The 14,603-nt window shown below is 55.9% G+C and overlaps 6 protein-coding genes across 6 annotated transcripts; 4 read left to right on the top strand and 2 right to left on the bottom strand.

Moving 5' to 3' along the window:
- Nucleotides 1-757: 757 nt before the first annotated feature.
- P884DRAFT_197128 (mitochondrial 54S ribosomal protein uL2m) lies at nt 758-1,992 on the top strand (the record flags this gene model as incomplete). The annotated part of the gene is made up of 2 exons (XM_069438040.1): nt 758-1,727; nt 1,814-1,992. 2 exons carry the CDS (start codon nt 758-760, stop codon nt 1,990-1,992), a joined length of 1,149 nt encoding a protein of 382 aa, XP_069298775.1.
- A 1,616-nt stretch (nt 1,993-3,608) lies between these two features.
- P884DRAFT_276502 (PAP2 superfamily-domain-containing protein) lies at nt 3,609-5,146 on the top strand (the record flags this gene model as incomplete). The annotated part of the gene is made up of 3 exons (XM_069442963.1): nt 3,609-3,865; nt 3,938-4,389; nt 4,449-5,146. The coding sequence occupies 3 exons, from the start codon at nt 3,609-3,611 to the stop codon at nt 5,144-5,146; spliced, it is 1,407 nt and encodes a 468-aa protein (XP_069298774.1).
- An 847-nt stretch (nt 5,147-5,993) lies between these two features.
- P884DRAFT_268595 (casein kinase II, regulatory subunit) lies at nt 5,994-7,006 on the bottom strand (the record flags this gene model as incomplete). Its single annotated transcript, XM_069442212.1, has 3 exons — nt 5,994-6,530; nt 6,622-6,867; nt 6,950-7,006. 3 exons carry the CDS (start codon nt 7,004-7,006, stop codon nt 5,994-5,996), a joined length of 840 nt encoding a protein of 279 aa, XP_069298773.1.
- A 1,025-nt stretch (nt 7,007-8,031) lies between these two features.
- P884DRAFT_284003 (RIC1-domain-containing protein) lies at nt 8,032-11,935 on the bottom strand. Its single transcript, XM_069443696.1, has 3 exons — nt 11,327-11,935; nt 9,081-11,264; nt 8,032-9,023 (listed from the first exon to the last, which is right to left on the bottom strand). The coding sequence occupies exons 1-3, from the start codon at nt 11,741-11,743 to the stop codon at nt 8,283-8,285; spliced, it is 3,342 nt and encodes a 1,113-aa protein (XP_069298772.1). The 5' UTR covers nt 11,744-11,935; the 3' UTR covers nt 8,032-8,282.
- Nucleotides 11,936-12,389: 454 nt separating this feature from the next.
- Nucleotides 12,390-14,014, top strand: P884DRAFT_118435 (WD40-repeat-containing domain protein). Its single transcript, XM_069437131.1, has 7 exons — nt 12,390-12,401; nt 12,456-12,704; nt 12,776-12,849; nt 12,916-13,154; nt 13,216-13,591; nt 13,645-13,689; nt 13,754-14,014. Exons 2-7 carry the CDS (start codon nt 12,574-12,576, stop codon nt 13,924-13,926), a joined length of 1,038 nt encoding a protein of 345 aa, XP_069298771.1. The 5' UTR covers nt 12,390-12,401; nt 12,456-12,573; the 3' UTR covers nt 13,927-14,014.
- Nucleotides 13,752-14,526, top strand: P884DRAFT_257783 (uncharacterized protein). The gene has a single exon (XM_069441181.1). The coding sequence runs from the start codon at nt 14,175-14,177 to the stop codon at nt 14,391-14,393; it is 219 nt and encodes a 72-aa protein (XP_069298770.1). The 5' UTR covers nt 13,752-14,174; the 3' UTR covers nt 14,394-14,526.
- Nucleotides 14,527-14,603: the final 77 nt, after the last annotated feature.

Below are 14,603 nucleotides of genomic sequence, written 5' to 3'. Positions count from 1 at the left end.
CAGGTTGAGGCACAAGCTCTGCGAGTGGGTCTTCTGCACACAGGAGCGCGTCGCTACGAGGCGCGGAACCAAAGCTCACTGCAACGAGTCTGGTCTCAAATTATGGCCAAAAAAGCCAGAAAGTCAGGAAATCTGTCGGGCAACTGCAAATAGCTCATATGGATGGGTATTGAGAAAAAGAAAGAAAATACTGCTCTCAATGGCCAGCGGCGAGGTGCTTGTGCTATAAGACAAATTTTCAGGTACATGGTACAAGGAGCGAACGCGGTGGCCCAAACCGTGCTTGCTATTTTCCGAACCCACTGTCAACAGCGGCAACCACGGGGCAACGGCCCTGCTATTGGCTCAGCGAGGAGAGCTTTTCAATACCCCTGTTAAACAAGCACCGCGTTTTTCGCGCCTCTTTGATGGGTCACAGGTGTGGCTCCACGCGGCACTCAGCCCCATGTACATACATCATCAGCCACAGTTTCTTGGTTGCTGGTGCACGGGCCTGCAGACCGTGCCGGGGCAAGCAAATTTCCAAAAGTCCGGAGAAACACTATCAGCGACCGACGGGCGTTGACGGGACGACCTGTTACCACCTGCCGCATAACCACAGCGTCGCGAAGATTGGCGGCCAATTGGCTGCTGCCCGCATTTACAAACCCTTTCGACATAGAGACGTACCTCGATGTGCCGACCTTGAGTCAACCTTGTCGGTTGCTGGTTTCCCTCCGGTCCCGGTCGAACTCGCGCCACTCGAGACCTCCCGACAATGCTGAAGCCACGGCTCTTCCCCTTGACTTCGGGGGTAGCCTCGCTTTCCATCCTCTGTCAGAGAACCCTCCAACTCAACGCTGTCAGGCGGTACTCAGCCGTGGTGCCGAGCGATGCCAAGGATGCGCCCAGCGAGGACACGACCGCAGCCTTTGGGCCCCCCTCCGCCCAGCTTGAAGCTGTGAAGATGCGGACGTACAAGCCACGGACTCCCGGTCTTCGACACCTCAAACGACCCATCAACGATCACCTCTGGAAGGGCAGGCCGTTTCTGCCCTTGACCTTTCCCAAGAAGGGTCATGGGAAGGGTGGCAGAAACAACTCGGGCAAGATTACGGTCAGACACCGTGGAGGTGGCCATAAACGGAGAATCCGTATCGTTGACTTCAAGCGGTGGACGCCGGGGCCGCACACGGTCGAGCGTATCGAATACGACCCGGGCCGGAGTGCCCACATCGCCCTGTTGACGGAGCAGGCAACAGGAAAGAAGAGTTATATTGTGGCCGCTGAGGGCATGCGCGCTGGAGACGTGGTGCAGAGCTACAGGTCTGGCATTCCTCAGGATCTGCTCGACAGTATGGGCGGCGTTATCGATCCCGGTATCCTAGCGGCCAAGACCGCTTGGAGAGGAAACTGCCTGCCTCTTCACATGATTCCCGTCGGCACGGCTGTGTACTGTGTGGGATCGCGGAAGGACGGCGGTGCGGTCTTCTGCCGTAGTGCCGGTACATATGCAACCATCATCTCCAAGGAGGAGGAGACGCGGGACGACGGCACCAAGGTCATGACCGGGAAGCATGTCATAGTCCGTTTACAGAGCGGCGAGATTCGCAAGGTTAGCAAGGATGCTTGCGCAACAATCGGTGTGGCCAGCAACGTCATGCATCAATATAGGCAGCTGGGAAAGGCCGGACGTAGCCGGTGGCTCAACATCAGGCCCACGGTGAGAGGCGTGGCCATGAACGCATGTATGTGGAACGCGATTCCGCCCTCTCCCCCCTCCTTGATTCCTTTCTCGCCATCACCCCTCATTTTGCCGCTGACATTGAATCAGTTGAACATCCCCACGGTGGTGGTCGTGGTAAATCGAAGGGTAACAGGCATCCTGTCAGCCCCTGGGGCCAACCAGCCAAGGGTGGCTTCAAGACGCGCAAGAAGAGAAATGTCAACAAATGGGTGGTCACTCCTCGGGCACGCAACATGGGCAAGCGTAGAAACAAGAACACCGCCTAAGGAGGGCAGCGACTGCGTTGTGGAGCGATGGGGTGGTCATTATGTACAATATGTAGATCAGCAATCATTGTTCTTTTCCGAGTCTGAGGTCGAAAATCGCGCCAAGCGGCGGCATACCAGCATGGCTTTTGCATCGGCTTCTGAGCGTTCACCGTGTCTCAATCCCGCAAACAGCAACCACCCCACCTGGAGAAATTGGCAAAGCATGGTAAACCGATAGGTGGCTAGGGCGTAGTCTACACTAGCACCGAGGAGATTGCCAAGTACGCTACTCCGCACACAACCTCGTCTCATCCGGGTTGGACATCAGTACGGATCTGTACTGTCAAGTGACCCCCTGACCATCAGGTACATTTAGTTTTTCGGAGTACGAATTAGTTACTTCGTATTGCTTTTCCGGAAGTTGACAAAAAAACGTCGTTGATTGCTGCAACTCTTTAGTCCGTTACATAGTACCCGCTGGATGGACCTGGTACCTGCAAATACAGTAAATCCGTACATCCGTACAGAGGATTACGATGCAAGTTCAGCCATCGTATTGGCTCTTATACTCGTATCACAACGTGCTACTCTGCATTACGCGTCTGGGATTCTATAATCACTGTCTCACGCTACCCTTCAAAGGGGAGGTGCGGAACATAGCGTGTGTCAAGGAATCCAGTTCACAACAGCTTGCAGGTAGGTGAGGGCAAGCTACCCGGGCTTATAAACCGATTCTAAAGGTATTACTCCGGACTAAGGCCGTTAGGGGGGTTGGTACGGATGGTGTTGGCAAGGTACTAGTGTTACCCGAAAGTACCAACGAGCGCCGAGGTACTCCCTTACCTGCCACCTCACAAGCTGAACCAGAGATACACTAATCCGTATACTTCGTAATCTCTTCGCGGTATACCATCAATTTTACGCTCCTCCTTGTGGAGAACCCCTTCCGCGGAAACGTCCTGCACCGCGCTTGCTCACTGCCCTTCGTTCCAACTAGCCCTGTTTCCTAAGGTTCTACAGAGTACGGAGAAATCCGTAGTTATAGGAGTTGTGCAGCACAGTAGTTAATCCGCATGTCGAACATTCAAACTGAGAAACCTGGTCTCTCTTAACATTAACAACGCGTAGTTCATAAAAATCTCGCGGGACCTGCTTGTGACCAGTGTTTCAGGATTTGGGTCGAACTGTGGGCCCCAAGGCTTTGCTTTGTCGATCGACCTTGGGCCACCCACTCGCATCTCAATCCCTTTGTGGCTGAGCTCCCACAAGTCGGCGGCAAAGCGCATCCCTTTCTTGGTCGGTTGCAGGGGACGTGGCGGCAATCCAACCGCCTACAACTGACTACTAGGGTCACATACGTTCAAGAAACCCAGTGGATGACGCGTTCTGGACGTTCGCATTTGGTTTTCAACCCTGCTGGAACCAGACCGCCGTTCCCTTGGTATAGTTGCAGCAACTGGTGGCGGCAACTCGAGCTTGGTACTCTCCTAGTTCTTCTCGCATCCTAGCGTGCCTTGCTTCCATTTTGGGGTGGTCTGGCCCGGCGCTTGAACATCGCCGCCCGCAACTGGCACTGCTTCACCCCTTCCCTTCCCATTACACTACCTTACCTACCTGAGGTACAGGGCATCCCAATGCCCGACGATTCCATTCGACCTCTTATCCACTCTCGCTCGGGTTCTCCTGCACCGACCTTCGGAGCCCACAACAATATGAACAATCTGGATGTCGCCGGGGAAAGTTTGCGAAGGATGGAGCGGACTTCATGGGTAGTGACGATTTCGTATGTCTTCGACTGGGTCGTGCTCGCTATCTTCGCCGCAGTCGGCTACGTTTTGGGGAAGATCACTCCGAACAAACGGCCGTTTTCTCTGGATGACCGTAATATCGCGTATGTTGTCGCCCCTTTGACCTTGCTCTGTTCTCCGGTTAAGGTTGCCGAGCAGTGCTGACAGCGCGGCAGTTTCCCTTACACGGTCGAGGAGACTGTCCCAGTCTGGCTGCTGGTAATCATTGCCATCATCGCTCCGATCTGTCTCATCGCTGTTATCTGCCTCATATTCGTCCCCGGTGCGACAGTCCCCGTCGGGACGCCAAAGTCGCTGATCTGGAAGCGCAAGCTATGGGAGCTACACACCGGCCTGCTGGGCCTCGCCTTGTCGATAGTCGCGGCTTGGTTTATCACCAACGGCATGAAAAATCTGTTTGGGAAGCCACGGCCAGATCTCCTGTCCAGATGCCAACCCGACCTTGATAATCTCCCCAACTACGTCATCGGCGGCACGAAGGGGTTGCCGATGGCGACAGCGGCTGGGCAGCTCGTGAGCCCCAGCATTTGCAAGAATCCGGACAAGCATATGCTGGATGATGGTTTCAGGAGTTACCCGAGCGGGCATTCAAGTTCTTCAGCTGCAGGTGCGCACCCGAGAGTCTCGGGCTCTCGCGGGTGACGAGATTGGCTAATCATGCGCTAGGTCTGATTTACTTCTCCCTCTTCATTGCGAGCAAGTTCGCCATTACAATTCCGTTCCTCGCCCCGGCCGGCTTCGCCGACGCGTCCGCCTTTACCGCTTTCCCCTCGCGCACACGCCTCTCAAACATCAGAGTTTCAGGCCCCAATTCATACGAGCTCCCTGACCGTAACCGCGGCGCGCTGTCAGCATCGACGCAGGACACAGCCTTGGGTAACAAGGGTATTTCGCGGCACAACCAGACAATCTCAGCCGTGCGCCGTCAAGCGGCCGCGCCACCTATCTACCTTCTCTGCATCGCGGTTGTTCCCTTCTTCGCTTCCGTTTTCATCGCCGGCTCGCGGTGGTGGGATTTTCGACACCACGGTTTCGACATCATATTTGGTTACCTCATCGGAACCATCACTGCTATCTTTTCCTTCCGCTACTATCACCTGCCCATCTCCAGCGGTGCTGGATGGGCGTGGGGACCTCGCAGCCGCGACAAGGCATTTTGGGCTGGTGTGGGAAGCTTCAGCTACGCAACGGACCATTTGCGAGGGACGTACCGATCCGGCGACGAAGAGGAAGCCCTTCCGAGTGCTGATCCATATGGCCGTGGCAGTGCGCTGAACGGCACCACGGATCATGCTCCATCCTCACGCAAGGTTGCGGGGCCGGAGGGGAGAGATGTGGAATATGCTGGGGATTCGAGGATCTAAAAAGTGTTGTGATAAGTATGTTATCTATTTCGATATGATTTGGGCAGCCAGGTGGGACTGAGTCTCTCGGTGCCCTAGGGAGGGTTCGACGAGCTCATTCGAGAGCGGAAGATGCATGGGCATGGTGGTCCGGCGTTTAGGGATGCCATTTCCAACGTTAAAACACAATACAAAAGCGGGCGAGCGGAACATGGCGTGGACTTCATACTTGATTCTGGGTCGGTCTGTTCAGGTTCTAGCGGGACAAATTGATCTTTCTCCAAAATCTTAGTTCATTTGTTCTTTCCGAACACTCGATTCTTGAAGATCCGGCGACTCTTGCAAGCTGAGAGTCCCATGTCTGCTTCTCGCTCGGGAAGCTGCCATGTCGATTGGTGACACATCCACCTGAAGCATTACCTGCCCGCGATTATTCAAAGGACGTACCTTGGAGGGCTCTGGATAACGCAACTCTTCCCAAGTGGGCGGGATATGCACCGTTTGTGACGCACGGCAAAGGGACATGTCGGCCTTGAAGGTTCTTGTTATACCCGTGTAGTAGTGTCATGTTCCATCGTTTCGCGTCGTGTTCCGTGCATTTGGGGACAAACTCGGAAACCGAGCCCGCTTCAATCACAGATAGGCCCCCCTTGACTCCGGTGTCCCGCGCCCCTTTCAATACAACATTCCTCCTTCAGCCTTTCCCAAGAGAACGCCCAGTTCAAATGCGCCAGCCACAAACTTTTCCCTAAAAGGAATAACGGAGAAGTCAACCACCTATAGAAACGAACCGCTGTTACCATGCCGTTCAAACGCGCCCCTTTTGCGATGCCAGACGTGAGATACCATACCTCCTCTTTCGGACACCTTATGCAGCGCTCCCCGTCTGCGCCTCACCCCCAAACGCTCCGGACGAGCCGGCCCCGGCTGAGGGATTAGGACGGGTAAGAGCCATCTGTTCCTCCTCCTCCTCCTCCTCCTCGGGGTCGTCCTCCTCCTCGTCATCGTCCAGGTCGTCCTCGCCGTCATTGAACCCGCTCTCGACCTCCATCTTGCGCAGGCGGCGGCGCATTTCGTCACGCACGCCGTTCTGCCAGCGCATGAGCGCCGCGGCCGCGTGGACCTTGAAGCCGTAGACGCGGGGAATGTAGCGCTCGGCGCTCTTGGTGGGAATTAGCCCCGGGTAGACCTGGAAGAGGATGTTGTGGAACGAAGTGCCGAAGTAGGCGCCGTCGATGGACGCATGGCGAGAGGACTTGGGGTTGTACGTGTCCTCGCAGCGCGCACAATACAGCTTGACGGGTTTGAGGTTGGGGACGTCGGAAAGGCCCATGGGCAGGAGCGGATGCGAGTTGCACATTACACGCGGGCATTTGCCGAAGTCGCCTTTCTTGTACTTCTCGAGCTGGTTTGGGGGTAGGGGGCGGGTTTCATGTCCGTTAGTCTCGGAATGGAAGACGAACGAACGATGGGAGCAGAAGCGGGCACGCTCATACCATCTTCGCCAAACCCCTTGTAGTGACGATATAACGGGCGTGGACGAGACCATACAGATGCCGGGCTGATTTCTCTATCGTCTCGCGCATCTCGTCGTCGCAATCGAGGTCGAACACGTCCGTCACGAGATCCAGCGCATACTGGTAGTACTGCACCTCAGTGTTGAGGCCAGTCAGGTTGAAACGATCCGTCAGGTATTCCTCGTCGATCTCGCAGAAGTACTCGTTGCCGCGGGACGAGATGAACTACGTGTAAGCAATGTTAGGACAAACCGTCGACAACCGGACAAGGCACGGGAAATGATGAACATGGATGGTCAAGACATACCCAATCCCGCCAGTAGCTGGTGTAGTCGCTGTCAGACTCGGTCGCATAGTCATCCATCTTGCGATCAAAGACGGTCGAAACTGAGTGCAGGAAGCTGGGCAGTGGCCGTTGGCAAGGAGGAGAACGGGGCCGAGACGGTGGAGGGATAGCTCAGATGACGAGAATCAACAGGAAAAACAACAGATCGAAGGGGTGCGCTGTTGGGTGTTCACGTCTTTGTCGGCGTTAGAGATCGCTGGGTTGGCGGACAGAGGGACAGCGAGGGCCCATAGAGAGATTCCGTGGATGCAAGGCGGCGGCTGGAAATATGCCTGGCGGGGGGGCTGCCCCACGAGGTCAGCTAGCGCCTGCCCTCAGAAGCAATGATGCAGCAACTTCGTAGTTGCTCGCACTGTGAAACAATCAGACCGATAACCACTTGTATTCCGGGAATTAACTGTCTGAGACGGCAACAGTTTTGAAGCTGATGAGTGGCTTTACTCACAAGCTGCCTGTATTCGAAGTATTTTTCTAGGTTATGAGAGGTGCACTTCGTCTTAGCAGCCAAACCTAAGTGCGTGCAATCCGTATAAATGTACTGTCTGTACAGTATTTTGATACTACACACTGACCTGAGTGGTCTTTGGCTGCCGAGTCCGCAACTACAGCTTTGGGGCAACGATTTGTACTGTACTGTACAAGCGAAGCACCGTCTCCTCGTAACAGGGCCAAATGGAATAAATATACTTGCATTTTTAGACGTGCAATCGAAGGTCTGGATTGAGGTGAAAACGACAGCAGGCCGCTGAGTTCGACGCTTCTTCAACATCAATTATCTTCCGAATTATTCGGCAAAGGGGTGGACAGTGTGTGCGAGAATGTGGCACACGGTCGCTCCTTCCATCGCGGACGGCGAGCGCTGGCGATGACAAACCCGGAAGGGTGACAGGGTTCAGAGCAAATGCCGCTAAAATGACCAGGCACAAGACACATGATAGCCAGAGAGGGATGAAGAACGCACACCGCTACCCGGGCTGCGAAGTGAAGTTGTGATTGCTTGAGTGGATGGGCACAGGACAGACCTACTCTCGCTCTTCACCTTAGTCCATTCCAGCCAACGCCACGAGAAATAGAGGAGCTTGAGCAATATATTACGATTATGGCAGGCTTCTCGGTTAACCTGCGTGCCTGTTCCAATCGACTTGCGCTTTCTGATTCCCGCCGTTCGTGGCATTTACTGTCTACAACTGATATGAACAATGGCTGGGTTGTATCCAGAGGCCCCTCCTTTTTGCTATTCACGTTCATCCAACTCCATGTCCAAACGACCTTACCTGGCCGTTTAAATATCTGGTTACGTGCTGCTGACGAAAGAGCCCGCGTCGCTGGCAGAGCGCCCTTCTGCTTCCGAATCGCTCCCTGCTGTCCGTCCGAGACCGGTTCCGGCCGAACCGCCGCCGAGGGAAGGGTAGATTGCCGTGGAAGGAATCTCGAGTCTGCTCATAAACCCCCCCCTGACAGGGCCTTCGTCCATTTCGGGGCCCTGGCTCATGCGGGCTTTCACCATCTCCATCGCCTCTCTGAGCGTATCGCCGGTTTCGTCGAGGGCCGCCAAGAACCGCGCAAGCTCCTTGCACAAGTCCCAGTCTTCCTCGTGCATGGCGCGACTCAGTAGCCGCACGCTCTGCTCGCTGGCTGTAGATAGCTCGTCGAAGGTGTGAAGAATGAGCAAATAGCCGCCCGCCGTTTTCAGACTTCCACGCTGCAAACTCTCCTCAAAGAGCTCTTGGGGCGGGGGCAAATAGGCGAACAGCGTACGCCAAGAGCGCACCTCCGTCTTGCGTGTACACTGGACCACAATGTCGAGGTATTGTTTGAAGGACGAGAGGAGCGAAAGCACGCGTGGGAGAATAGCGCGCTCGGGAGCTGGAGTAGGGTTTGCATCTACCTCCTCATCCAGAACGTGGTGGAGAAGAATCTCGAGGCCGTGGGCGAAGTACTCAAGGTGTTCATACTGCTGAGCTAGCTGCAAGGCTTCGGTGGCTCTGTTTGCGGCGAGATAAGACCGCAAGATATCGGGGAAGAAGAGGTGGGTCTGCCATGGCTGGTTAGCTTGGTCCGTCGGGATACGGTGGAACGTCTCAATCTTTACCCTGATGGAAAACCGAAAGAAAGAGAAGCCGATATCGCGGCGTTGTATGAGATCCGGCTCCACACCGAGCACGATAGCCTTGGAAAGCAGGACTGAGAGCGGATAGAAGTCGATGGGCACCGAAACCATGGGTGGTAGCTCTCGCGACGACTCTTCTCCAGAAATTGCTTTCATGACGGGCTCCATGTCTGTCCACGCTTTCAACTCGGTTCCATCGAACAACCAGAGGGAGTCTTCAAGAACTCGACCGCCCGTGTAGTTGGCTGCTTGGGTCAACTGCTGCGGCGCCGGCGCCAGGTCCGGGGAATGTGGCCGGTCTCTCATGCTGAGGTAGTATTCGACGTTATGTGCGATGGCGCGCATGTCGTACTTCAGAGTGCCCTCGCTGATCGAGGGCCGTAGGAGGACCAGCTTCCCATCCACGAGGAACAAGACGGATGCATGGGCTACGTCCTGGGTAGGATCTCCCTCCAGAAGCTGGTGGTCTGGAAGGATCCAGCTTAACCCCCTCACTCTTGCGGGCGACCTCACGATCCCGTGGAAAGCTATGTGGCCCACTTCAACCAGCTTGATAGAGCCTGACACGGGAGCAAATACGTAATGATAGAGGAGGTTGTCGTATGTGTAGACCAACAACGAGTCCTCCCCCGTAGCGGTAATCAGAACGACCGGTGTCGCCATTTTCTGCGTGTACGCCACGGTGCCGTCCAGTGCGGATTCGCGGGAGTATAGGCGCAGCTCAAAGGACCTGTTGGCCTCCACCGCCGCCACCAAGATATTCTGGTACCAACACATACCCCCCCTGACCTGAAACTCGTTCTCCAGAGCTTCGTTCGCAAACGTCTTCCAGCGGCCGCTGTTAACGCTGTAGTGAGCTAGCCCCCTCCTTCCTGCCACGGCGACATAGCGGCCGTCTGCAGAGATGGCGGTGCATCTGATTGGCCACTGGTTCCAGAGGTAGACGGCGGGGACCCGACTCGTGTGCCATAAGGACGGCTCGGCCGAGATGGATGCAAGGTCCGGCATGTCGTAGCCCCGATAGATCATGACACTCGAGGTACTCTGAAGCACCGTCCGGAACAGGTTTGCGGGGTTGTAGCACCCCGTTACCGCACTTCGTGCCATCTCCAAAAGCCATACCGCCGCATGCGCTGTGCTTGCCAGTAGAAGGTCGCAAGAATTACCGATCCAAGCAGCGTCCAGCACGCCAGAAAGCCATTCTTCACCATTCGCGGAGGAAATAGCGTGGTCGGCCTGAAATGTACTGCTCGAGAGCTTCCCGAAAACACTCCAGGTTGCCCAGCCCTTCTCGAAGCCGGCAAAGAGACAGTAGCCGTCGGGCGAGTAATTGAGAGTGGTAAGTTTCCCAGAGACAGCCGCGGAAACGTGGATCTTGTGAATGTGAGACGCAGTAATGTTGCCAGAGTAGTCCCTTGCTGAGTAGACGCGAATGCTGCCATCCGCGCAACCTACTGCGATCAGCGAGAACCTCGCATTGATCACGCACCGAACAGCATAATCCTCTTGTCGTTGAGGTAGGTGGAAGCAATAGCCTTTGAACAACTTCTTGGGGTCAGGTGGCCCATTCGAGCTGCCGTCCTGCTGTCCCGGGGTCAGTCGCTGCACTGCGTATGCCCTCCCATCGCTCGTAATCCACGTCGAGAGGTTCATTGGTCTGTCGTATGTCATGTCTCTGACGGTGACCTTCTTTTCCAGCCAGCTCATGCGGCTCAGCAGTTCAGTGCTTGTCTGGCTACCCGAGCTGTCGGGTGCCCAGCGGATGCACTGGACCGCAGCGGGTTTTTGCGTGGCCACAACCAACTCGTCATCTAGAGCCAACGCGCTCTCGATCCCTGCATCGACCTTGATCACCATACGGAAACGAACGCTGACATCCCTCACCCCACTTCCCTCGCCCGGTCCCCAGAGTATCTGGTCGGGGGCGGCGTGGCCGGGGTCCCCGACGTGGTTCTGGCGTCTCCGCTGGACGTTGGTATGATGGGCAAAGTGCGGCCGGTATATTCGGGCCTCGGGATCTGTGGCGAGGGTGTATGTTATGAGGTAGCCCAGGCTCGTATGGAGGACAAGGATGGCAGAGTCGGGCCGGAGAAGCAGGTCGGTATTGGTGCCGTAGGTCTCGAGAGATGCCTGCGAACGGACGACGACGGCTAGGAGGACAGTTGGCTGGGATGAACGTCAGACAGAAGAGCAGGCGACGACAAGAGTTACAAGGAGGCTTCCCACACCTTCGTCTGCCAGATGGTAATCGAGGTCGCCGTAATGACGGCGAAGATGTGGCCCGCACGGGCTACACGGAGCGCAAGGATGGGCTCATGCAGAGGGATGGCGGAAGCTGCAGGCCCCGTCGAATGCGCGGGGCTGTCCTCGTCCAGATAGTCTGGTTCGACGGGTTTGATCACAGGGGTCAAGGGCGTGATCGGTGTCACCGGGGTAAGAGGGGTTGTCGTGGGAGGAGGCGCTGCCGAGGTGCTCGCGTCTTGATGAGCGGAGTCGGGGGAAGAAGAGAGCCAACCTTTGTCGGCCCTCTGCCCGGACGCATTGGGGACGCTAGGGAGGCCATCGTGGGAGACAGTGTGGAGGGAGCCCGTCTGGCGGGAGTTGCTCGTCGCATAGATTCGCGGCGTCCCAAGCGGCCAGTACATGGCTCCTCGAATGCCGGGGTCTGCACGGCGGCTTTAATGCGCGCGCATCGGCGAAGTTCAGATTCCCAATTCCCGGCGTGAATTCATGTCATGGCGTATTGCTCGACCGGTGCTGTCGGTCAGGTGCGGAGGCATCCGCATTGAGCGCAAATGGCGTTGCGTTCGGTTACCCAGATAACTACCTTAAGTGTATGGGCCGGTGGGTGGGCGGTTGCGGTCGGACTGAGGCGGACAGCTTAGGTGCTTGGTAACTACTCCGTAGTGGAGCAGCCTAGCGTGTCTCCACTCGGGTGGGACGGAGCTGAGAGAAGGAAACACGAAAGCGGAGCGGGACATGGCTGCTGCGAATCCCAAGAGGTCGACACCTCCAAGTCCATGGCGGCATCTACACTAATCCATACACTTGTTACCGTGTCGGATTGCATCGAAGGTACAGAATACGGAGTGGTGCACACACACACACACACAGTCCTCGGCACTAGCGAGGCAGGCGGTCACTGCGCTCCTTCAGCTTGAATGCTGGTTCCAGTGACCCACCAGGTCTTGGGATACTCATACTGTTTAGACTTGGCGCGTTCTTGTAGATTCCTTGTCCAAGACAAGACGCCCGGCCCTTAAGCCTGTGGGCGATGCCTTCAATTCATTCAGTTACCTAAAGGTATCTGGGATACCTATCCTAACTTAGGTTTTCCGGCAAGCCTAACTAAAAAAGAGATTCCGCCCTAGATCACTTGAAGCTCGTCGCCTATTGGAGCGCCTCGGACCCTCGACTCTACAGCAAGCTTTATCGCGGTCATCACTCGGAAGCGGATTCTCCTGTCTTTCACATCATGTCCCAACCCGGCAGACCCAGGATCGGCCGCATCTCCAAAGAATTATTCTCAAGTTACTTCAAGGATATCCCGAGCCAACCCTACCATGAGCCGGCTCCCGGCCGCGGGTCGTCGAGCTCTCACCACCGGTGCGTCTTCCCACGATGCCGGCGGGATGTTCAGAAGCGGGGTGTGGGTGCTAATGATGATTCTTTCACAGACTCCGCCTCATTGCCTGGAATCCCCTAAGCACTTGGGTCGCCACGGTCACCTCAGAAAAGACCATCCGCGTCTGTAAGTTGCTCTTGTGCCACGCCCCGCTGACTTGTTGTCCTGGGGCTTCTAATGCGTTGGATACAGGGAACCCCGAGAAGAGAGAGCACAGGTACTCAACGGAACTCAGGGGCCATGTTGCGGGGATTGAAAAGATAGCGTTCAACCCAGCGAAAGAGGCAGAACTCTGCAGTGTCAGCAACGACGGAGCTGTCAAGATCTGGGACGTGAGGACCAAGGCTTGTGTCAGTGAAATCAAGGGCCCCAGCGGTGCCCACTCGCTAGCTTGGGCACCTGACGGCTCCTCGCTCCTCGTTGGAAACAAGGTATGTTCAGCGATCTGGAGGTATGGATGGATGGGATGGGCTGACTCGGCGGTCATCCTAGCGCGGTGAACTCTTCCAGATATCGCCGACCAAATCTGCAGCGGTTTCTACTCACCAGCTGGGCGTTGACACGAACCAGATGGCCTTCTGCTGGAGCGGAAAGAAAGTTTTTATCCCAACCGCTGACGGTACAATACGGATTCTCTCGTATCCCGAGCTCGAGCCTGTCTTGCACACCAGCTACTCCGCCAGAGACGGAGGACCGGCAGAGTTCATGCTCAAAGGCCATACCGCCTCCTGCCTGACAACTGAGCTTTCGCCCGCCGGGAAGTACCTTGCCACAGGGGGTGCCGACTCCATCATAGCCCTTTTCGACACCAAGGATTGGATATGCCAGCGAACAATCTCCCGCATGGTCGGCCCTGTCAAATGCTTAAGTGCGGCACCAGTGCCCTGCGGACCAAGACCTTGGATGCTGATTTGGCTTTAGGCTTCACTTTTGACGGTACTTATTTGGTCGGCGGAAGCGAAGAAGGTAATTGTGGCTCATGACCTGTCGTCCGACACAAGCGCGATTCGCTTACTCGTTTGTTTACTAGGCTCCGGAATAGACGTAATTCATACCGAAACCGGCGAGCTCATCCACACCTTCAAGACGGCGGGCCCGTGCGAAGCCGTCGCGTGGTCTCCGACGAGATATTGTCTCGCATACGGTGACCTAGGTGTGCTACGCATCATCGACGCTGACAAGAAGCCTTCGCAAAAGCCCTAGGCCCCTCCCCTTGGAGGGCACGAACGAGGACGATGCTCCGGAGAGAGAACCAAGAGGTTTGCCCTGAGGGTGGTGAGAAGCCATATGAGTTTCCACCCCGAGATCAAACCACCGCAGATGATCTCCCCCCAAACTCGAGTTGGGCCAGTGTACCGAGTCCTGCTGCGAAAAAACTATGCCGATGAAGAGCAAAGTTCCAGCCCTCCGTAACCGTGGCGGTGCCGACAGCTGCCTATCAGCACGGGGTAATGTCCCTCCGAGCCGCCCACTGGCGAGGATCAAGATTGGGACGATCTCTTGTCCCGTCTGTGGCTATGTGGCTGAGCGGCTCTATCCGCGCGATGTTGGGTATGAGTATCCAGAAATATCCCAAGCTCATGGCAACCACGTGGGAAACAGATTTGCTTGGGAGAGAAGTGCTCCTTGTGTACATACACTATACTGTTGCATGCCGAGGTACGCTGTAGTGAACGCTACACTATATGCACTTAGAGGGAGGACTGTGGGTGATAGGAGTTGGTCTAACCCCGTACTGCGCAATATATACCTCTGCGAACATGGAACCAATTACTGGGCTCAGGAGCGGCAAGAAAGAACAACCCATTTTCTTCGAGATCAAGAATGCATCCTACCATCACCCTCGCTACATGTTGAAACATCTCTTCGTTCTTCAACGC

Source organism: Thermothelomyces heterothallicus (genome assembly GCF_042370625.1).
Source record: "Thermothelomyces heterothallicus CBS 202.75 unplaced genomic scaffold P884_scaffold_7, whole genome shotgun sequence".
NCBI lineage: Eukaryota > Fungi > Ascomycota > Sordariomycetes > Sordariales > Chaetomiaceae > Thermothelomyces > Thermothelomyces heterothallicus.
Note: the sequence above shows the minus strand (reverse complement) of the source record. Positions and strands in the feature narration are given on the sequence as shown.